General features: G+C 37.9%; 6 protein-coding genes across 8 annotated transcripts; all 6 read right to left on the reverse strand.

Annotated features, from left to right (window-relative positions):
* Positions 1-234: 234 nt before the first annotated feature.
* Positions 235-12,260, reverse strand: LOC108112974 (protein suppressor 2 of zeste). 3 transcript variants are annotated; one of them, XM_017223382.2, is made up of 6 exons: positions 11,908-12,260; positions 8,880-9,099; positions 8,405-8,660; positions 8,081-8,321; positions 4,101-7,551; positions 235-2,367 (listed from the first exon to the last, which is right to left on the reverse strand). In XM_017223382.2, exons 2-5 carry the CDS (start codon positions 9,040-9,042, stop codon positions 4,108-4,110), a joined length of 4,104 nt encoding a protein of 1,367 aa, XP_017078871.1. In that variant the 5' UTR covers positions 9,043-9,099; positions 11,908-12,260; the 3' UTR covers positions 235-2,367; positions 4,101-4,107. The 3 variants fall into 3 exon arrangements, with proteins under 3 accessions (XP_017078871.1, XP_017078870.1, XP_017078872.1); XM_017223381.2 differs by having other exon boundaries at positions 11,521-12,260; XM_017223383.2 differs by having other exon boundaries at positions 12,151-12,257.
* A 995-nt stretch (positions 12,261-13,255) lies between these two features.
* On the reverse strand, positions 13,256-14,043 carry LOC108112103. Its single transcript, XM_017221853.1, has 4 exons — positions 13,984-14,043; positions 13,763-13,918; positions 13,542-13,709; positions 13,256-13,482 (listed from the first exon to the last, which is right to left on the reverse strand). Exons 1-4 carry the CDS (start codon positions 14,041-14,043, stop codon positions 13,318-13,320), a joined length of 549 nt encoding a protein of 182 aa, XP_017077342.1. The 3' UTR covers positions 13,256-13,317.
* Positions 14,044-14,550: 507 nt separating this feature from the next.
* On the reverse strand, positions 14,551-16,983 carry LOC108112104. Its single transcript, XM_041819736.1, has 5 exons — positions 16,975-16,983; positions 15,482-15,802; positions 15,260-15,427; positions 15,071-15,205; positions 14,551-14,646 (listed from the first exon to the last, which is right to left on the reverse strand). The coding sequence occupies exons 1-5, from the start codon at positions 16,981-16,983 to the stop codon at positions 14,551-14,553; spliced, it is 729 nt and encodes a 242-aa protein (XP_041675670.1).
* A 118-nt stretch (positions 16,984-17,101) lies between these two features.
* Positions 17,102-17,891, reverse strand: LOC121530527. The gene is made up of 4 exons (XM_041819737.1): positions 17,871-17,891; positions 17,528-17,683; positions 17,306-17,473; positions 17,102-17,257 (listed from the first exon to the last, which is right to left on the reverse strand). The coding sequence occupies exons 1-4, from the start codon at positions 17,889-17,891 to the stop codon at positions 17,102-17,104; spliced, it is 501 nt and encodes a 166-aa protein (XP_041675671.1).
* A 1,022-nt stretch (positions 17,892-18,913) lies between these two features.
* LOC108112105 lies at positions 18,914-19,876 on the reverse strand. Its single transcript, XM_017221855.1, has 4 exons — positions 19,873-19,876; positions 19,346-19,515; positions 19,124-19,291; positions 18,914-19,069 (listed from the first exon to the last, which is right to left on the reverse strand). Exons 1-4 carry the CDS (start codon positions 19,874-19,876, stop codon positions 18,914-18,916), a joined length of 498 nt encoding a protein of 165 aa, XP_017077344.1.
* A 10-nt stretch (positions 19,877-19,886) lies between these two features.
* LOC108112106 lies at positions 19,887-21,794 on the reverse strand. The gene is made up of 5 exons (XM_017221856.2): positions 21,735-21,794; positions 21,520-21,675; positions 21,290-21,457; positions 21,146-21,231; positions 19,887-20,154 (listed from the first exon to the last, which is right to left on the reverse strand). Exons 1-5 carry the CDS (start codon positions 21,792-21,794, stop codon positions 19,968-19,970), a joined length of 657 nt encoding a protein of 218 aa, XP_017077345.1. The 3' UTR covers positions 19,887-19,967.
* Between the last annotated feature and the right edge of the window lie 463 nt (positions 21,795-22,257).

Genomic DNA, 22,257 nt, shown 5'->3' on the forward strand with positions numbered 1-22,257 from the left:
AGCGTTGAAATCCGCAATGCCAACAAGTAAACTCCGGGTGCAGCGGTGGTGGCAAGACATCGGTGATTTGTGGACCCCGAGGGTTCAGAGTGGGAGGAAGTATATAGAAGGATGAGGGGACTCCGTAACTTGAGACGACTTCCTTTACGTCGAGGCGACACCTTCTGTCGACGCCGTTTGCCCTGATTTATCCACAAAGCCCATAAAAAATAATAAAAAGCCAAACACTTTTTCTTGTTATACACTGTGTTCCATTTTCATGTTTTTTTATTGTTTTCGAAAATCAGCTAATTTAACTTAGTGTGTGTGAGGGTGTGTGTGTGTGTGTATGTGTATTTTGGATTACATTTCGAGGGGTTTTTCTAACAATATTACATACAGAGACGTGCATACAATCAGATTTCTAAACATATATGCTTTATATTTTAAGTATTGTTTAGGTTTTTAGTTTAGTTAAGGTGTCCGAACAGTACAATATTGGCTTAAATAAGAGACGAGCGCTTCCTCTTACATATACAACTAGATATATATATATATAGTATATATGTATATCTCAATAATAGGAATAAATAAATATACAACAATCAGGAGTCGAGTTAGAGTTATTGGAATAGCTGGAGGTCGATCCGCAGGCCATTCAATTTGTTTGATTGCCTGGAAATTATGTTAATTTCCCGTCGATCAAGAGGGATGCTGTTAAAAAGCAGGCAGCAGGGGGGAGAGGGTTTCAAAAAATGATATAAGGGTGGATCTACCACCATGTATATGCTACACACCATCCAGCTATTCCTCTAAGAAACTAATGTTCGTTTCCCTTTCTCTCCCTCATATAAACTTTATAATTCTTTCTTGGCTTAAAGTATGTACAGTTAATATATATATTATGTAATATTATTAATAACAAAAACAAAAAGAATATCAGCTAAGAGCAAGAAGAGAATAAATGTACGACAACCTAAAGCCTTTTTGTCCAGTGTACGAATATCGTAAATATAAGAAGGAGTATATCAATATCTCTGTGTGTGGGTGTGTGTTTGTGTATTATATATATAGTATATAGTATATATATATAGTATCTCATTTGGTCGAAGCTCTAAAAATTAAAATTCATTTCCAAGTGCTGTTTTTGCCAGGGCTTCGATTTGAAATTTATGTACAAAATTCGTGCTGCAATTAAACGTAACTAATACGAAAAAAGTATCTACAAGATATATATATGCATATGTATATGTATCTATATTGGGTTATATGTATAGAAATATACGCATATGTGCCAGTGTTATTTTCTTATTATTCCGCTTTTGTTTGCTTTTGTTTATACAATAATATATATGTATTGTTTTTGTATCTTTATGCCTGACACGCTCGCTCAAAGCGGCGCAAAATCGTTAAAATTTTATCGCCCGTTGAAGAACGTGAGTGTGTATCGGGTATCGGTTAGATGTATCTTTTACTATAGGCAAGTAGGTAGTATTCCTCTGAACAATCTAACCAGCCAGCTAGCTAGCTAACCACCACCACCATCAAATTTTCACACTTCGTGCCAGTTTTTCCCGAAGGGTGTTGTGCGGGGCCAAACACTTTTCAATGTGTCTGCGTGTGTAATCAAATATTCCCGATGCGATTTCCGCTTTTCCTATCAGTTTTTTTTCTTTGTGGTTTTTTCGGTTTTTACTATCGCAGTTTAGAAAATAATTTTGCTATTTATTATTATGGTTTTTTGTTTGTTTTTTTGGCTGCTGGACTTTCCCCCAAAAAACCAAAGCAACAAAGCCAAACGAAGATCTATCTATTAAAGGCATGCGTTTTGTGTTTGTTTGTGTTTGTTTGTATCTGTGTTTGAGAGACTTTCGACCTTATCTCGGTTTAACACATATTTGCTGTTGATATTTTATAATTAATTTTTGTTGTTGCTGCCGCTTTCAAAAATGCCAACAAACGCCAGCGCTTTTGATTATTATTCGCTTCTCTCTCTCTCTCTCTTGGATTATTTATTAATGCTTTTTTGTTGCTGGCATTTTTGAAATTTTGCTTGGATTATTTATTTAGTCGCGTACTAATTCGATTGCAAATATATGCAAATGATGCGGTTTCCCCAACGAACAGATATAGTATATCTATCTGCTGGCCTTTGTAGATATTGCTTAGCTTTGAGTGTATTTCGGGTTAATTTCTAAGGCTTACGATCTCCTTTCTACGGTTTAATTAAATTGCACTTTTTCTTTCGGGAGCGAGGTTTGGCTAATTTGTGCTTTCTTGCTTACATTTCATTTTGTCCATCACCTCAATTGTTGTTGTTGTTGGTGTTTTGTAGATTCTCCAGCGGCGCCACAAGATACATTTGCGTTCCGCACAGCCAAAGAAACGCTGCAAAAGATAGAGGCATAGAGAATGAATGAAAATGTTATTCGCCTTTCTATGGGTGAAAATACAAAATGATGTAATGACTCTCTGCTCGGCCGATGTTCATTAAAAGGCCAACCAAAAAGAGCAAAAAAAAAAAAAATAAAATAACATACAAAACACAAATCGAGGGAATGCGCAAAACCAAAAAAATAAACGAAATAAAATAAAACAAAATGAAAACTAAAACAAGAAATGTGGGTAAGGTGTTAGGACTCGGAGATACCCTTTAATGGAATTTCATAAAATATTTTTTATGCTAACTTTTTGGAATATGAGTTCTTATAGGGCTATACTCGAACTTAAGATACCCTTACTGGAACCTAAGCTAGGGAGATGAACAACTTCAAACAATCTACTCTATGATTTTTTCACTTCCACAAACAGTATTAAAATCCCAACATACCCTCCTAACCCCACCATTACAGGGTATCAAAAACTCAGTGTAGTAACGTCTAAAATAAAAGCAAAGCGTCGTATGAATGACCGACCACGACCGAATGCCGAGTGACGAACGACATATAGAGCGAGATGGTTGGACAGTAGAGGAAAGCGAGAGGTAAGGAGACAGAGAGAGAGAGAGAGAGAGGGAGCCCGAGAGTACGTAGAAGAAGATACATTATTTGTGTATAATGACTACTTGAGAAAAGCCAAAACAGAAAAGAAACAATAACAATAACAACGAAACGAAAGAAAAACGTAGGCAAGAAAAGAAAACGCAAAGCACGAAATGTAATTTGTATAATTTGAGTCTCAATTCCATCAAGTGTGGGAAATGCGCCAAAAAGAAAAATTATATAGCCAACTCATAAAGGAAGTGGAAAGAAGAAAACCAAAGAAGAACTAGTCAACTTAGCCATGTTAGTAGTAAAAGAAAGAGCTAGCTCTTAGCTCTAACTGGAGAGTTGGCTTTGCTAATGTGCCGTAGAGTTTAAAAGGTCACAATGGATCGTTAGAGAGAAGGAAAAACAATTACGCGGAAGAAAACAAGAAAATAATTAGATCGGTCAAGCGTTTTTAAGCGAAACGAAGTTTTTGTTAAGGAAACCCGTCTAAAAGAAACTAGAAAGCAGCTCTTGGAAAATCAAAGGAAACTTAAATTTGTAATACAAACTGTAGTTAATATCGAATAATACTAGAAAATTATCAATTAAAAGTCATACATTACGAGGAATTAAGATCAGGGGAAAAAGGAAATGATATCTTATAAGAATATAATATAGGTTTCCAATTTTTTAATATTTTAAAAGTCATTGGAAAGGGAAAAGATTCCAAAATGCATGTCAAAAGTACAAATAAATTTCGAAAACTTTTTATAACAACAGATAAGATTGGTGATCATCATAAATTATATTCATGAAAGAGATTGAAATTGAAAAAAAAAACCAAAAAAGTGTTAGTAAATAATAAGCAAAAAGAGTTTTCATTTAAGTTTGTTCCAGTAATATTCTTTCTCTGACAAATAAGTTAGTTTAGGCAAATATTACCAAAAGAAGATCCCTAAATAGCAGAAGATCCTGTTCTTAAGGTAAATGAAACTTTCACTAAGTTTAAGCAGATTTCCAATGTTAAAAACTTACTAAAACTAAAGAGAAACGTTTACATTTTTGATTAAAAATAAAACAATCAATATGGATTGACTAAATTTCAAAACTTATCTAACTTAAATTTCACTAAAAACAAGCTTAAAAACTCACCTTGTGACTAAGCGGAACTCGCCACCGGAGCATTGGCAATCTGCACGGGCGGCTTGGCCAGCGATTCCGGTACTCCGCCGGACACACTGGAAACGCCGGAAGGCATGGGCAGCAATGTACTGGCCGCCGAAACGGTAATAGCCGTCTCCTTGGGTTCCGTTCTCGAAACGTTCGTCGTCGTCGTCGTTGTCGGCGTCGGCGTTGTTTTGGCCAATTCCGGAGACTTGGCTGCATTGGAACTGAGAACTGGTGGCGCCTCCTCGGCCAAAGCAGCTGCCTTGGCCTCGGCACGAATATTCAAATTGGCCGCCACTTGATCAATGGTCGTTGGTTTCTTGGTCATGGCCCGCGGCGATGTGGCTGCACTGCATCCCGAATTGCTATTTGTGCTACTGCTACTACCACTGCTGCTGCTGGTTGGGCTTAGTAATCCTGGATTACTGCTGGTTACCTTTGGCTTTTCCTCAGCTCGAACAGTTAGAGGTTTTGTGATGGTCGCTGGCTGATTACGAAAAGCTAAAGCTGAGGGATTGGGTATGCTTCTGACCGAAGCGTTTTGTGGCCTCACCAAGGCATTGGCATTCTTGGGTTTACTGCTGGTGGTGCTAGTAGTGCTAGCAGTGCTAGTGATGCTGCCATTACCATTGTTAGTACTACTGCTAGCTGTCTTTATGGAGATCTTTTCCCTGGCCGTTGCAGATTCCGATAGCATATGGAGATTCTGCAGATCATCGCCGTTGCCATTGCCATTGCCATTGGAATTTCCCGATGCGGCAGCGGCGGCCGTGGTGGTGGTGGTTGGTGGTGGTCCACCATTGCTGTTGGCGGATATATTCTGTTTGATTTTGTTTAAGGCTGCCTCCAGACTGTTGCTCGTACTGTTGTTGTTGTTGTTATTGTTGTTGTTGATGCTGCCAGCGGGCGGTGATGTGGGCGCCAATTTGGCGGTAGTGTTGTTGTTGTTGTTGTTGTTGCTCCTTCCCGTATTAGCTGATAAATCAAGTATATCAGCATCCTTGGTCGTGTTTACTCCTGTTCCAGCCACAGCCGCTGCCGCCGCTGACGCCGCTTGAACTGCTGGCCGAAACTCGCGCAAACTCGTTTTGGACTTGTCCAATGCGGCAGTGCCATTGGTTTTGCCTTGGCAGACAGCTGCCGCTGCTGCTCCGGTTGCTGGCGGGGATTTCTTTGAATTGGCTTCAACCTTTGGGCTCGACTTTGATGGAAACGAGTGTGGAGCGCTGTTGCTGTTGCGCAGATTTATTAATGCAGGCGGTGATGTGCGATAAGCACTGGAGTTGCTGGAGTTGCTCTTGTTGCTCCTTTGGCCACTAAGTGCAACTGACAGTGGCGGCGACTTGACAATCGTTGGAATCGTGGTCATAGGCATCGGCAAAGGCATTGGCATTGGCGGTGACTGGCTGTTAGTCCTCTTCGCCGCAGCACTATATGTTGGACAATGTTTGGGCAATGCCGCTGGTGGTCCCATCAGGCGATTCGTACTGGACGTTGCCGGCGGGCTTAGCGGTGGCATCGTTAGGTTCTTACCACCAATATTTTGCTTATTTGCCGGTAATCGTACAATTTCCAAGGCAGGCACATGGCTATTGGGTTCGGGAAAACTATAACCAGTTGGCGTGGTTCTCGGCCTTGGTGTAATCGTCACTTGAGCCGAATTGGGCAGGCTAAGACTTAAGTTGGCGGGACATAATAGCGGCAACTTATTGGCCATTTCAGGACCATAAGATCTCATCTGAGGATTGGGTAGAAACGCAGCTGCTTGCGTTTTGGCCTGGTTAATATTCTGCATATGCAATTTGGCCGTATAACTGGCCATGGCCTGAGCCTGATTCAATCTCGCCTGTTTGGCCGGATGCGTTTCGTCCAGGGACATGGAACGCTTTGGCTGCTTGTTGGCCGCACTGGCTATGGAACTCGGCGTGGACAGGTAGCGTTGCATGTTGTACATATTCCGGTTGGTTGGCGCTTGTGGCACCACAAAGTGTCCACTGTTGTTTGGCTTGCGATTATTATTGCTGCTCAATGGCGGTTTAGCGAGGTTGGTTTTAGTTAGGCTTTGCTGTACAACAGCTTGATGATGTTGCTGCGGAGTTAGCTGTTGCAGTTGCTGCTGTTTGGGTTGTTTTCCTGCCACAGTTTGTGGAACAGTTGGTGTTGTGCTGGGTGTAAAGGCCTTGAACAAGCTGGGTGGTAAAGGAGGCGAAGTGGGCAGGGTTATGTCCTTGGCTTTGGCAGGTAACACAACCTGCTGTTGTTGTTGCTGCTGCTCTGGTTCTGTGGTGGGTGTGGGCGGTGGCGTGGGTGCTCCACCCACAACTAGGCTGCTTATACTCCTTGCCTCTTCACCCAAAGTACGATTCAGAGCCTCCGAAGTGCTGTTGCTGCCACTGTCCAGTTTCAGTTGCTGCAACGCCAGCTCTCCACTGGCCAGCGAATGCGATCTCTTCAAATCCAACTTATGATTGGGTTTGGCCGTGATCTTCATCTTCATCTTGCCATCGGTTTGCGAGGAGATTTCTGCATGCAACTTCTTGCGCTTACCATTCGCATCCTTGGGCTCCTTGGAGTGCTTCTTTTTGCGCTTGCGATGGGAACTGGATGAGCTGGTCGATGTACTGGCATCAGCAGTACCCAAACTAGAACTGGAACCATTCGTGGAACTGGAACAGGAGGACATGGGCGAGGCATTGGGACTGTATTTGCTATCAGTCACATGGCAAACACTTTGAGCCAAGGGCTGTTCAATGGGCTTTAGGCCAATATTCTTGGCATATGTCTCCAGATCAAGTTGTTGGGCCGAAGAAGTCAGGGAGATGGCCGAGCAGGTATCCTCCAGACGCGGTCCCGCCGACATGGGCATACTCAGCTTGCTCTTCATACTATTCAGTTCGATCTTCAACTTTGGCAAATGACCAACTCCCTTTCGATTTGCCGTCTTCAATTCGAAATCCTCGGCATCTCCATAGGATTTGCCCAACTGCGATGGAGGAATGCTGACCACAATATTCGTGTTGGCCTCCAGTGGCTGTTGTTCCCGTTCCCGCGGCAATAGATCCATCTCCTGTTCCGGTTCACTCTTAACTTTGGATACGGCATAGTCACTATAGCGCATATCGTTGCTCCGTAGACTCTTGAACGTGCTGACCGGACTTTCCGGTTCCGGTTCCCGTTTACTCGTGGACACTCGCTTGTTTTTCGACGAGGGTGACACCTTCGGTGAGGTCTTACTTCGCACCTTGGAACGCGGTGAAACGGAATCCATTTCAGATTCCAAATCCTCGGCAAAGGTCACTGATTTGGCCGACTTGGAGCGACGCATCGAGTGCTCCGGTTCAATGTCCTGGTTAATCCTGGATAGGTTGTTCTCATCGTTTTTTGCTCGCTCACTCTCGTAAAGCAGAATCCGGTAGCAGAAGGCCATGGGCGATTGCTGAACGTGGTGAGTCACGGAGAGGGGAGAAAATGGAAATGGAAAAAGAAAGAAAGGGCAGGTTGACAAGGGTGGAAAATTCGAAAGTGGACATTGAACGCTAAACTGCCGGGACAATTGGATTGGGTTTTTCCCTTGTCCGAAATCTATCGGGTAATTGAGATAAACCACAAAAAGGGACAATAGACCGCCCAACACAGAGGGAAAAAAGGGCGTATTTCCACACTTAAAACTGACCAAAAGACGTTAAGATGGATATGTTTTTCCTAAGGTCTATTTGGGCAGTTGGAAAACCGCAAATTAAGTGAGAAACTGTAACCCTATTTTATCGTTTTTAGTTACAAGTTTCGAAATGATTCTCTTTCTGGAAAGTTAATTAATCTGAAGAATAAATCTATCAACTTTTGACTTAAAAATCTTTTAAAGAGTAAAGTTCTTATCAAAAGATAGTTCCTTTAACATTTAAATCATCCTTTTTTCCCTCTGTGCAGGGCCAATCAACAAAATATAAATCAAAAAATCAACTTACCCGACTCCAATTATAAGAATATCCCACATCCATCAAGGTTAACCTGGAGGGCAGAACCTCATCTTCATAGGTAACCTCGACTTCCACCAACTTGTTTTCCGGGTCGATGTTATATTTGGAGCAGAGTAACCGTTTCAGTAACTCCACTCGCAACCCAGCGGCACATTGCAGGTAAATTTTGGGTGGAACCTCGCCAGGACCACATTGATGCAGCATGGCGGGATGGTATTCCAGGGATAAGCTGTGGATTACAAGAAAAACAAAGACAAAAAGTTGATTAGTTTAGCTATAATAACATACATTCCCTTTGTAATCTTAACTTACCTCACAAGTTCCGTGCTGGTGAAGAACTCCTGTTCGTGTTTCGTTTCTTTATCTACCAGATCCTCATGCTGCTCTTCAAAGTCCGCCAACTGCTTGCATTCCCTTTGATAGAGGCCTGGTACTAACTTATAGATCAACGATCGCAACGTATCGTCCGATTTGAGATTTAATTCGGTGATTTCTTTGCCTCCACTGGCCTTACAGTCCGGACAGTAGACCGTCCGCAAAAGGTGTTTGAGTATGCAACTTCGGCAATCTGTGGGGGAAAGTGTAGAAATTTCGGAATTATATGGGTTTTATTATAGGTTTAAAGCCATCCATACATATCCTTAAAGGATTTACAGCTAAATTCTTTAATAAAGTTCAAGAAAGAAATATTTTTTGACCATTCTTTGAGTTTGATATAAACTTCAAGATCATTCTGCTTAAAAAGTAAGAGCTATCTAGTCATCTTATAGAATATCAAGCTACTTACACGTATGATAACAATAATCCACTGTTGTTGGATCGATCATATAGCCGCGACATAGTCGACAGGTGATCAGATCGTGAAACTGCCGGATATCCCGCGATGCTGGGGATGTGGTCTCCATATCCGAATGCGATTCTTCCGGTTTGTGCGTGATTTGCAGGTGCATCTTCCTGCCTTCTTACTCAATCCTAACACTTAGTAGCCTCTTTTCGTTATCTTGGGTCTTGAATAGAGAGAGAAGGACAAAGAACGAGGTTAAGGGGCGGACTTTCCATGTTTGGCATGTGCTCAACAAGTGACAAGTGACAAACTGACAACGATGGCTAATCAACTGTTAAGGTCTCAAACATAATAATAACAAGGGGTAACACACAATGGCCAGACAAAAACTAGGAAAATGACATATGTATATAGACAAGCTGTGTGTGAGAACCAACAGCTAGCATACAATCCCATCCCATAACCATCATCACATCACATCACCGTCATCATCATCAACCTTCTCCTCATCATCAGCATGGTTGTCGACATTTGTGGTTGTTGCTCGTCAAAAAAAAACAGAAGAAAAACCACAGAGGCAGATATATCAACTGCATATATATATACATATATATATCTGTATCTTGTCCCAAAAGATATGGCAACGTCAGCACATTCGCACAATACAGAAAACTTTAGACTAGTAAGGCAGCCATCCATATCCATGAATCGGAACAATGTGCTGCAAGCTTACAAAAATATCAAAAAAAAAAAAAAAAAAATAGTACTACAAAAGTAGCAACTTTATGGGTGGTTAGAAGAGGGGAAGCAGTGGGGGGGTTTGGGGTGGCATTTAAGAGGTGGGGTCTTTGGTCTTTCGTACGCCCTTCGTGCCACAGAGGGCAACCTAACGAGAGAAGCCGAATACAGCCGAGAGAGAAGAAGAGAAGAAAACAACAACAACAAGCACAGAAAACGATGTGATGTGCACTCGACGATGTACTTGAAGCTAGTTTTAGCTTGGCGAAACCCTCTTTTGCCCCTCCACTTCTCTCTCCTTCCTTGCCAAACTTCCCATAAAACTACGAAAATTACGCTTTTGTGCCCTGCACACCAGTGGAAACTGAATTTTCATCATTATGGCGATGCCCTGACGATGATTACAAGTTGATGGCACCCAGCCGGAGAGTTCAGGGCAAAGTTCAGAGCAAAAGGGGATCAGCAGGTTGTTTGTGAGGGACCTGGAAACTCAGAACTAGGAAACTAGGAACCTCAAGAATGTTCTCTGGAATGGTTTTAATTGTTTTACAGATTAACTTTTCTTGTTCGGTATTATGATTTTGTAATTGAAGGAAACTTAATTCCTATTTAATTTCCTTTTCGTAGATCTTAAAGATTTTTCAAGATATTTATCAGATATAAGTTATGATATAACCTACATACTCCGTTAAAATTTAAATAATATTTAGTTTACAAATCTCTGAGTTGGTTTTGAAAGTATAAAGATATTAACCTGAAATCCAAGAAATTTCCCTACAACCCCAAACGAGATCTGTTGTTTATAAGAAAAATAAATTTTAATTTCAGAAATTAGAAAGAAAGACTTTTAAGGCAAAACTCTGTAAAAAAAAAAACCGATTATAATTTAAGCTCTAATAAATAAGTCTAAAATAAAGGCAAAAAAACATAGTAATGGTATTATAAAAGTAAATATTCCGTTTAAGACATATTTTTTACAATTCTTTACAAAAATATATGTTATTTCTTACCTAAAAGATATAATTTGGTTCCAAAATATACTTGAATAAGAAACAAAAAGATAATTTTTATAAATTGTATGTTTTTAGAATGCTATGTAGTTTTTAAAGTCATAAAATTTGATAATAAATTACAAAGTATGTAAATATGTACATTGTTTGTTAGCCAATATATTAAGTTTAAGATTTTCAAAATTTCAACTCAAAGCTAGCAATGCACTTTATTTATCATTGAACTAAGTATTCAGCAAATAAAACCACCTTTTAATCCCATAGCCACCCCAAAAGGAAAAACCGCCCACCGCATAGCGCAACCAAAAGTCGCATCGCTTCGCCCATTTATTCTTTTTGTCTCTTTTGCCTTTTGATTCTTTTCGTTTTGCCGCTCACGCGAAATGGCACGCAAAGAAGAGGGCGCAAGGAAAAGGGAGCACACGTAGAAGAAGAAGAACGGAGGCTGTGCTAGCAAAACAAAAAAGCAAACAAAACAAAGCAAAAGGGAACTGGGCTGCAAAGTGGGTGGTTTTCAGAGTGGGAATGAGAGTGCAGAGCGCCCACGCCCACTCAGCTGGAAAATGACAGTCCAGCATTTGATGACGCTGAGAAATTGATGACGTCGCCGTGCGAGCGCTTTTCTTGATTTTCTTTTTTTTTGTACTCCGCTTTCTGTTTATACGCCGCAATTTCGTAAAAGGCGCGCACTCACACAGAAACACACGTGCACATATACACACACACACTTGGTCACAGCTTGAAAGTGTCGGCAATAACAACAATTACAGTTAGGCCGGCACGAGCGCCCGCAGGGTGGTTACACAAACACACACACTCGCACACTTTCTCTCCCACTCTCCATCCTCCCCTCACACACACACGCAACAAGCTAGCCGAACAACGAAGAGACTTACAAAAAAAGACGAAAACATGGACGAAAATGTACGAAATAATTCGAAGTAACAACACTGGCGAAACGATTTTTCCGCGGCCGCGTCCAGAGTTCAACTGAAATCCAATTCGAGAAATCCCAACTGCCACTTGCGCTCAATTCGCCGTTGAAGCGAGAGCGCACAAATTTGTATCTATTCGCCGCGGCGAGAGAGGCCAACAAACAAACTTTCTACTTTTGCGCGGGCGCATATTCGCCGCACGACGAAAATTCCAATACGCGGCGAGAATAACACGCACGCACACTAAACCATTTGTGTTTACAAAATTTTCACTCATGTACATGTGGAAGGGAATTTTTCTTTTTTCTTTTGTTTTTTTTTTTTCGAAATTTTATATTTTTTACGTACAATTGCAATTGCGTTGCTACTTCAAGATTTTTCTCTCTGTTGCATTTTCCTTATTGGCTTTTCCATTAAATCAAATCCATTTGCCGACACCCACACACACCCGCTTTTTATCTTCCTCTTCTTATTTTGTCACTTCAGCTGCTGTTATCGATTTCTCGTACACGCACAGATTTTCACTGTCTTTCTATCGCACACTCTCGTGCCCTCTCCCTCGCACCCTCTCTGTCACACACGTTCTCTTACTTTTTAGAGCTCGCGCTAAAGGGAAAAATATTATATTATCCGTTCCGTTCCACAAAGTGCACGGCACGAAAAGTTTCCACAGACTGATTCTGATTAGACCTGCTGGCGCTGTCGCTGCCCAAAAACTCTGCCCGTGCCTGTTCGCTCTCTTTTTTACGCATGGACTCGGGAGATAGAGAGAGAGAGTGAGGCGGACACGAGAGAGAGAGAGTGGCGACACGAGTAAAATACGAGAGAAGTAACAACCACTAGCCTACCGCATCTCTGCGCGAGCAGGATGGCATGCAGGGGGACGCTCGGCAACCAGCAGGCTATCACTTTTGCACTCTCACGAATTGGGCTCACAATGAGAATGTGTGGGTGGCGGCGTTCCTAATTGAATCCAACTGTCAAATGAGAGAGATTAACGCACATATTCATATGTATGTGCGTGCAGTGTGCCCGTGTATTGGCCTTGGCGTTTATAATTAACGCAAAAATGCCCGTTTTTGCTGATTTTTTTCGTTTTATTTTGGTCCGCCGCTGGCATTTCATTTTGTTACGAACCTGTTTTTGGCCATATGCAAAGTGCGTCGCGTTCGCATCATTTGCCGCCACTTTATTTTCCAGCAAGATGAAAAGTCCAGGGCAAATATGGTTAAAAGAAAATTTGCATTTCAAAGGATTTTGACATTGTCCTTGAAATATTTGTCGCACGTTTATGTATGTAAAAACAAAAAGGGGGCCAAAATATACTTCACAACATTACGCTTGATCGAGTGACGAAGATAAATGATGTTAGGAAAACAAGTCCGTGATGTGACGCCCCATTTTCCGCACATCTTGAAAGGTCAAGAAATTCTTGAAATTTTAGGTCTCTAGAGAGAATGCGAAAGACAGATTAATAACTACAGGCTTATTTCCATACTTCAAAGTTTGAATGTAGTTAAAAAACATTTCAAATTTATTGGCCAAACAAAAGAACTTAAAAATTCATTAACTAACCAATAGAGCTAATAACATCATTACCATTACAATTAGTATATCCAACTTTATAGCCTCGTGATTAATAGTCGCGCTAACCATCAGCGCCATCTATTGGGAGATTTTTTAACATGAAAAAGCCAAAATCCCGCATAGAAACTCTATATAGATTTTTGAACAAAATTAAAACAAAAATTACATGTTTTACAGCCTATTGGCCAGTGAAAAATAAAGTTGGAAAATAGCTCGACTGACGTTAAAGGCCATCCAGTTCATTTTAATCATATAGTCTCCTTCGGGAAAAGGCAAAAGATAAGTCATTCGGTCGTTTATAATCTTAGTTGATAGCTTATCAATCACAAGGTCATGCTGAAATTCACATTTCTATTAATGATTTGAGTTAATTAAGATTATACGTAGGTACTTACGTTATAGGGGCAAGAATGGTTGACATTCGATACATTCTTAAAGGCGTAGTAGAGGTATTTCCCGACTGGATTTGAATTTGGATTCGCTATGAATCTGCATCCATCCACAGTTACATTGTAGAGAAAGGGCTTATAGCCATTAAATCGCTTATAAAGTGCCGCATTTATCTAGATTGAATTTTCATTAAGATTATCTGAGTAGTTTATATCTAACGACATACCTGAGCATTGGTTATGGGAAGCTTCAAGAGATTGACCTTTACCGAAAAGTATTTATAAGTTCGATTTATGGACTTTAGCCGACACGTTTCAAACTTGGAAAAGTTCTTATCCACTGACTGGCACTTGATGTTCGTAAACTCAACTAGAGAGTGCACCTGGAAAGTACAGTTTCGGAGTAAACTTATGGTATATCAACTTTACAGGTATCTTGATATCGTACCTCCATAATGAAATATCCATTTACCAGAAAGGCAACTAGGAGCTGCAGTTTTCTATTCATCCTTTATGCTTGACGTCGCCACGGAAACTAGATTTATTTTTTAATTTTAAGCATGCTTGACTTTATTAAAACCATTTAAAAAGGCTCACTAAATACCTATTTATACAATTATTAGATCATCAGCTAGTTAGGCTAAGTGGGGTTTTATTTTTCAATGATTGCTTTGGATTTCGACTATTAAAAAACGTTTACGATTGACATTTAAGTTCATTTTGAAGAGAAAAGGGTGATGAGTCTGTTAAATGAAGAATAGAATAATATAAAATTTGCATTACCCTATTAAATACTTTGAATATTTAATCTCAGTGTAGTTTTAAGTAAAATGAGAAAATTAAGCATAAATAACGACAAAGCATTTTCCGGTTTATGATTTTTTGGATATTAAATAATGCCATGTCAGCGATAATTTAGCAGCAATTTAGATCTCGTGTTCGTGATATATTATATAGTTCTATATTATAATTCTATATTATTAATACAATATGATAAATAATAATATTTGTAGGTCTAGTTGACCGATTTCAGAAGGCAATACTCAAAACCGCTGAAATTAGTATCTATTGACTCGATTTTGGAGTTCGTGAACTCAACTAGGAAATGAACCTGCAAGGTACAGCTTAAATAATCGTTTATTATTTTCTATTTCGTGAGTAAAATGATTTTGTACCTCTCGGATGAAGAACAGCAGAGAGAAAATGCAGTGTTTTACGTATCTTTTCTGATTTAAGTCTTAGTTTTTCAAGAACAGATCAGGTCATAAAAACTAAAAAGGGTAAATAAATCCACAGAAAAATGTATAATATTACTTTTATACATTACAAACATCAAACATTAGCGCATTTTCCGGTTTATGATTTTTGAATTTGAACGACCGACACTTGTCCAGCAATTTAGATCAACTCAGATTGATTATTTTTTACTCGTTATATCTTTATTGTTGCATTGAAGCAAACACCATATATTCCCCAAAGTTTATTTCACAATTCAGCTAATTATATGTTAATGTTCAAGTCATTGAGACGTATACCTTAAACACAGCTCGCATAATGTCATAGGCTATCCAGTTCATTTGAAACAAGTACTTTCCCTCCGCAAAAGGCACAACATTAGTCATTCGGTGATTAAAAAACTGAGTTGTTATTTTATCCACCTCAAGGTCATGCTAAGATATAATCTTTATCAAGTTGTTCAGTCATTTATGTTTACTTGTACTTACGTCGTAAGGGCAAGTGTGGTTCATGTTAGAATTATCCTTAAAGTAGTCATAGATGTAGCCAGCAAGTGGATTTGAGGTTGGATTTCTTAGGAACTTGCAGGCATCAACAGTAAAATTGTAAAGATAGGACTTATGGCCATTGGCGAACTTATAAATGCCAGCGTTAACCTGTATTAGACTTTTGAAATTCCAAACATCTTTCAAACAATTGCAACTGCATACCTTAATTTTGGTTACCGGGATTTTAAGGAGATTCACTTTAAGCGTACAATATTTGTAGGTCCGGTTCACCGACTTCAGATAGCAATATTCGAAATTGCAGAACTCGGGGTCCACTACTTCACATTTGATGTTGGTAAATTCGACTAGAGAATGGACCTGTACAAAAACAGCTCGCTGGGATGATTTTTCGTATTTGATTGTCGATAAGTAACATGAATTTTTACCTCTCCGATCAAATGTACATTCACCAGGAAAGCGACGAGAAAATGTAGCTTTCCATTCATCTTCTATGGTTGATATCTCCACAAAAACTGAGCTAAACTAAGCTCAGCTGTACCATAAGCCGTGTAGAGACCAATCAGGCAATGATTTTTGAAGCAATAAAATGTGCACTAATTAGTTTATAAATGCAGTGATCAATTTTTTTTATTTTTACTAATTATTACACAATGTTATTATTATAATATTGTACAATATTAACACAAAAAAAGTCTAAGATTAAAGCAATACAAGAAAAAAACAAGAGGAGACGAAGGCATTTATAATATTATTATAGACGCTGGCGTGGCCGGATAAAAATTTGCAGTGGCAACACTAAAATTCGTACTCTTAAGCCGAACTTTCTCGCTCTTTTAATTGCCGAGATTTTTGCATTCTTGGTTTTTCGGGTTTTGCATATGAGGCATCATAAAAATCTACATGCTTAATCCGAACTTTCTATCACTTATAGTTACCGAGATATCAGGTTTTCTTGAAAATGCGAAAACCGTCTTTCGAGCTTGGTGGGCGTATGAAGACGCGCTGGTATCAAAAGTTTATACGTACTGAATTTCTTGCTAGCTCTATCCCGAGATTTTAGCTATTTTAGTTTTTCGCGATTTGTGGGCGTTAGAGTGGGCGTGGAAGGATGCTGTAATAAACTTGCGCTGTCCCGGGACCTCAAGAATCTTCATGCTTAATCTCATCTTTGTATCTGTTATAGTTCCTGAGATCTCAGCGTTCATACGGACGGACAGACGGACATGGCTCAATCGACTTCGCTATTGATCCTGATCAAGAATATATATACTTTATAGGGTCGGAAACGCTTCCTTCTATCTGTTACATACTTTTCAACGAATCTAGTATACCCTTTTACTCTACGAGTAACGGGTATAAAAACGTTTTATTTTTTAGATATTCAGATACCTTAAACACAGCTCGGACAATGTGATAGGCGACCCAGTTCAGCGTTTTAAAAAGGTAATCAGCTGTATCCGTTTAGATGGAGTACTCGTATTTTCTAACTTGACTAGAATCAAGTAACAATCCAAGCAATTTTCAAGGATAAATATGGTTTATGAATATTTTTGTATCGAAAACAAACTTTAAAGTCAAGCAAATGATGAGAGTTTTTATCTATTTTAGTACTTAAGAGCATATATATGGGAAAATACACTTTTTCTTTCATTTAAAACTAAGAAATTTAACATGAACTAGATAATTTTACCCACTTTAGCCATTGTGGATCGTTCACATTTTTATTATTGCATTTATGTTTACAGTACATGAAAATTCTGATATTAAGAATAAATTTTCTACTTTAACTGATATCATAGATCATCCAACTAACAATTGTACTTAAGATAGTATGATGTATATCTTGAACACAGCTCGCATAATGCCATAGGGCATCCAGTTCATTTGAAACAAGTACTTTCCCTCCGGAAAAGGCAGCAGATATTTCACTCGTTGGTTAAAAAACTCAGTTGTAATTTTATCCACTACAAAATCATCCTGAAATCTGATGTTTAGCAAATCGTTCAGTTAGATAAAGTCACTTACATTGTAAGGGCAAGAGTGGTTTATATTGGAAAAATCCTTGATGAAACCATAGACGTAGTTAGTAACCGGGTTGGATTTAGGATTTTGCAGGAACTTGCAGGCATCAACAGTAATATTGTAGAGAAAGGGCTTATAGCCATTAGCAAACTTATAAATGGCAAAGTTCACCTATACTGCACTTTTAAAATTTTATATATCTTTCAAACATATTTCACTGCATACCTTGGCTTTGGTAAGCGGAGTTTTATAGAGATTCAATTTAACCATAAAATATTTGTATGTTCGGTTAACCGATTTCAAAAGACAATATTCGAACTTGCAGAAATTGGGGTCCACTGCATCACATTTGATGTTCGTAAACTCCACTAGAGGTTGAACCTGCAAGGTACAGTTCACAGGGATGAGTTTTTGATTTCGATTTTCGATAAATGAAGTGGATTTTGTACCTCTCTGATCAAATGTACATTCACCACGAAAGCGACGAGTAAATAGAGTTCTCTCTTCATCTCTTAGGTCGGAGGTCTAAAAAAATACTGATTTAGGATTTAAACGTACCTCCACGTACCTCCACTGTTTCTGAAACCATTTTAAAACCAATTATTTTGGCTAGACTGCAGCACTTACGTAAACGTCAATTAAATAATAAAGTTAATAGAGCAATATTTTGCGATTTTAATAATTACTTTTTGAATTGCAATTTTAAAAGAACTTTCATGCATGAAAAATGTACTTTAAGGTTCAAATATTTTAAGAGGTAAAAATCTATCCATAAAGTTTGATAATAGAATTTTAAAAATAATAAACCCCAATGATGATAAAAGTAAAACAAGATAAGGAAATGTGATTAGCATCAGCTCTTTTTCCGGTATTTGATTTTTGAATATATGTTAATTGAACCAGTGAGGTGGTTTTTTATTCGGATTCTTTATGTTCTTATGTGTCAGTTTATAATAATATATGTTTGAAATAATAGTCAAAATATTTGGATTGAACCTGCAAGGTACAGTTCGCAGGGATGAGTTTTCGATTTTCGATAAATTAAATGGATTTTCTACCTCTCTGATCAAATGTACATTCACCAGGAAAGCGACGAGTAAATAGAGTTCTCTCTTCATCTCTTAGGCAGGAGGTCCGAAAAAGAACTGATTTAGATTTAAGCTAACCTCGACTATATCTAAAAGCATTTAAAAGCATTCATTTTGGCTAGATTATGGTACTTACTTTAATAGAGCAATATTTTGTTGTTTACCTAATTATTTTCATTAAGTTATTTTCATAGAAAATGGCTTAGTATGGCCTTAAAGTTCAAGTCAGGATTTACAAATTCTAAGAGGCAACACGATCCACACAACCTTTTATAATATTAAACTTACTTATATTAAAAATATTTCAGAAATTAAATCTCAGTCTAGATTCACGTGAAATAAAAATAAAATAAAATGATTAGCATCAACGGGTTTTCCGGTGTTTCGTGGTTGGATGTAGATGGTAATTGCCCAGCACTTCAGATTTAGTCAGGTGAATATTTTTGATTCTATATATTTCTGTTCCTGAATTTATGTTCACACTGTATGACATCAATAATACATTTTCATCTTATAATATTGTTCAAGTCATTGAGAGGTATATCTTAAACACAGCTCGCATAATGTCATAGGCCATCCAGTTCATTTGTAACAAGTACTTTCCCTCCGAAAAAGGAAGAACAGTAGTCATTCGGTGATTAAACAACTGAGTTGTTATTTTATCCACCACAAGGTCATGCTAAGATATAATATTTATCAAATTGTTTAGTCATTTATGTTTACTCGTACTTACGTCGTAAGGGCAAGTGTGGTTCATGTTAGAATTGTCCTTAAAGTAGTCATAGATGTAGCCAGCAAGTGGATTTGAGGTTGGATTTCTTAGGAACTTGCAGGCATCAACAGTAAAATTGTAAAAGTTGGACTTATGGCCATTGGCGAACTTATAAATGGCAGCGTTAACCTGTATTAGACTTTTGAAATTCCAAACATCTTTCAAACAATTGCAACTGCATACCTTAATTTTGGTTACCGGGATTTTAAGGAGATTCACTTTTACCGTATAATATTTGTAGGTCCGGTTCACCGACTTCAGATAGCAATATTCGAAATTGCAGAACTCGGGGTCCACTACTTCACATTTGATGTTGGTAAATTCGACTAGAGAATGGACCTGTACAAAAACAGCTCGAATTGATGTTTTGATTTTCGATTAGTTACATGAATTTTTACCTCTCCGATCAAATGTACGTTCACCAGAAAAACGACGAGAAAATGTAGATTTCCATTCATCTTCTATGGTTGATGTCTACACAAAAACTGAGCTAAACTAAGCTCGTCTGTACCAGAAACCGTATAGAGGCCAATCAGGCAATGATTATTGAAGCAATAATATAATATATGCACTAATTATTTTATAAATGCAGTAAACAATTTTTTTTTATTTTTACTAATTATTGAAAAACTTTTCTGCGTGAAATGAGAGCATTTGTACAAAAAGGCCGTGTAAGTACGAATTATAGTCTACAATTTTAAGTGATAAACCCATAAAAAAAAGTTTAATAATATTACTTTGATATTTTTTGAAAAAACACTTAAAAAAAAGTCTAAGAGTAGATTAAAGCAATAAAAAAAAAAAATTAAAGGATGATTAACATCAGCTTATTTTCCGGCATATGGTTTTTGAAAATTGTCCAGTAATTTCGATCCATTCTGGTGGATATTTTTAAACTCTTGATACTAAAATAGTATGCGTCCAACGAGGGTAAAATGTAGACTTTAGACACAACTCGGTGAATGTCGTAGGCTATCCAGTGCATTTTGAGCCTGCATTGCAGAATATTAGTCACTCAAGGCTTGTGAACTGGAACTATAAGTATAAATAAGTGGGAATGGACCTATAAAGTATAAAACTTATATATCTTATACTTCTAAGAATTTGATCCTTTTTACCTCTCTTGTCCACGAAGGCAAAGAGTTAAGGCGAGTTATCCGCGGGGACTGATTCAAATTTAAGCAGCAAAAAAACAAATATTACCTTGAACAAACGATTTTTATATTCAACTATTAACTTTAAGTACTAGCAATTGAAAAAATATATTATATGATATATAACAATATATTATATTATATTAACAATGCCTATATTATTATTTATGTTTCAAATTCCCAAGCAATAAACGTAGTGACGAATATCACAGTGAATGGCCGCCTATCTAATAACGTGATTTTAAAGACTACATTTTTCAATCTTTTAGCCAACAATTTATTAAAATAAAACATTTACCTAGCTTGTAGGTTAAAATGAAGAGATAAGATGAGAGAATTTTCACAATAAATTATTAAGATAAAAAATAAATTTAATTGAAATTGAATACTTCCCGTCTGAAACAGCTTTTTTTACTGGTCAAAAGTTGGCAGCACTGCTGGGCAGCTAAGGGAAAGAATAACTGTTACTCAACTTACGGTTGAGTATTTACTAATACAAAAACAAGGATATGTGCACATATTTAGTAAAGCTTTTGTGTTGGTTTTCCGCTGGGCACTGAGAGAAAGAATAACTGTTTCTCAATTCCACTGCGAAATAAACTTGAAATTGCAAACAGAAGTTACAAAAAATAAATTACAGTGCAAAACTTCAAGGAAGCGCAAGGAGGAACACGAAAAATTGTTTGTAGAATATCGTCGCGAGCCCTCAAATCAAAATACAATATTTACACTGATTCATTCTTATACATTCTTTAATATTTAAGAAATTATAAAGTGTACTGAAATAACAGCCTTTAAAATGTCTCTGTACATCCATTTCAATTTTAGCATGTACTTCCCCTCCGGAAAAGGCAGAAGAGCAGTAACTCGATGATTAATAAACTCGGTTGATACCTTATCCACCACAAGGTCATGCTGGAAATGTATATCTCTAAAATTGTTCAGTTAAAAGATTTTATATAAGAGCACTTACGCTGTATGGGCACGTGTGGTTCATATTGGAATAATCCTTAACGAAATTATACAGATACGCAGCAACAGGATTGGATTTTTGATTTTTTAAGAACTTGCAGGCATCCACAGTTATGTTGTACAGGAAGGGCTTATAGCCATTAGCGAATTGATACAGTCCGAAATTGCCCTGGATTGCATATATGTTACATATGTATAAAAGTTTTGGTATCAAAGCAATATATGGTATACCTTAGCGTGGTTCAGGGGAATCTGGAAAAGTTTCAGTTTTCCTGATATGTATTTATAGGTCCGGTTCACAGACTTCAAGAAACAATATTCGAAATCGGAAAAGTTTTTATCCATTGACTCGCACTTGAAGTTCGTAAACTCCACTAGAGAATGGACCTGCCAGGTAGAGGCTGGATTATATTGATGTCTACCCCGTATGTATAATTAATTTTCACCTCTCTGATCAGATGTACATTCACCAGAAGGGCAATAAGAATGTTAAGCGGTCTCCTCATCTCTTAGGCTGGAGGTCTAAAAATGAACTGATTTAGGCTTAAACTAAGCTCGACCGTAAGTCTACCATTTAAAAGTCAATTATTTTAGATAAACTGAAGCACTTACGTATACACCAATTAGATACTATATTTAATAAAGCAATTTTTTGCTATTTAAATAATTACCTTTTTAATTGCAACTATTGAAGCACTTTAATCCATGAAATATGAGTTACTTTCAAGGATAAGGCTTAGTGAGACTTTAAAGTGCAAGTCAGGATCTACAAATTCTACGAGGTAACACAATCAACATCAAATTTAATAATAATTAACACTAACACTGTATAAAAAAAGACTTCAAAAATGAAATCTCAGTGTAGATTAACGTGAATTAAAGATAGAAAAAATGATTAACATCAACAGTTTTTCCGCTGTTTGATGGTTGAATGTATATGGTAATTGGCCAGCAATCTATTTAAGTGGA

Source organism: Drosophila eugracilis, unplaced genomic scaffold (genome assembly GCF_018153835.1).
Source record: "Drosophila eugracilis isolate 14026-0451.02 unplaced genomic scaffold, ASM1815383v1 contig_90, whole genome shotgun sequence".
NCBI classification, from domain to species: Eukaryota; Metazoa; Arthropoda; class Insecta; order Diptera; family Drosophilidae; genus Drosophila; species Drosophila eugracilis.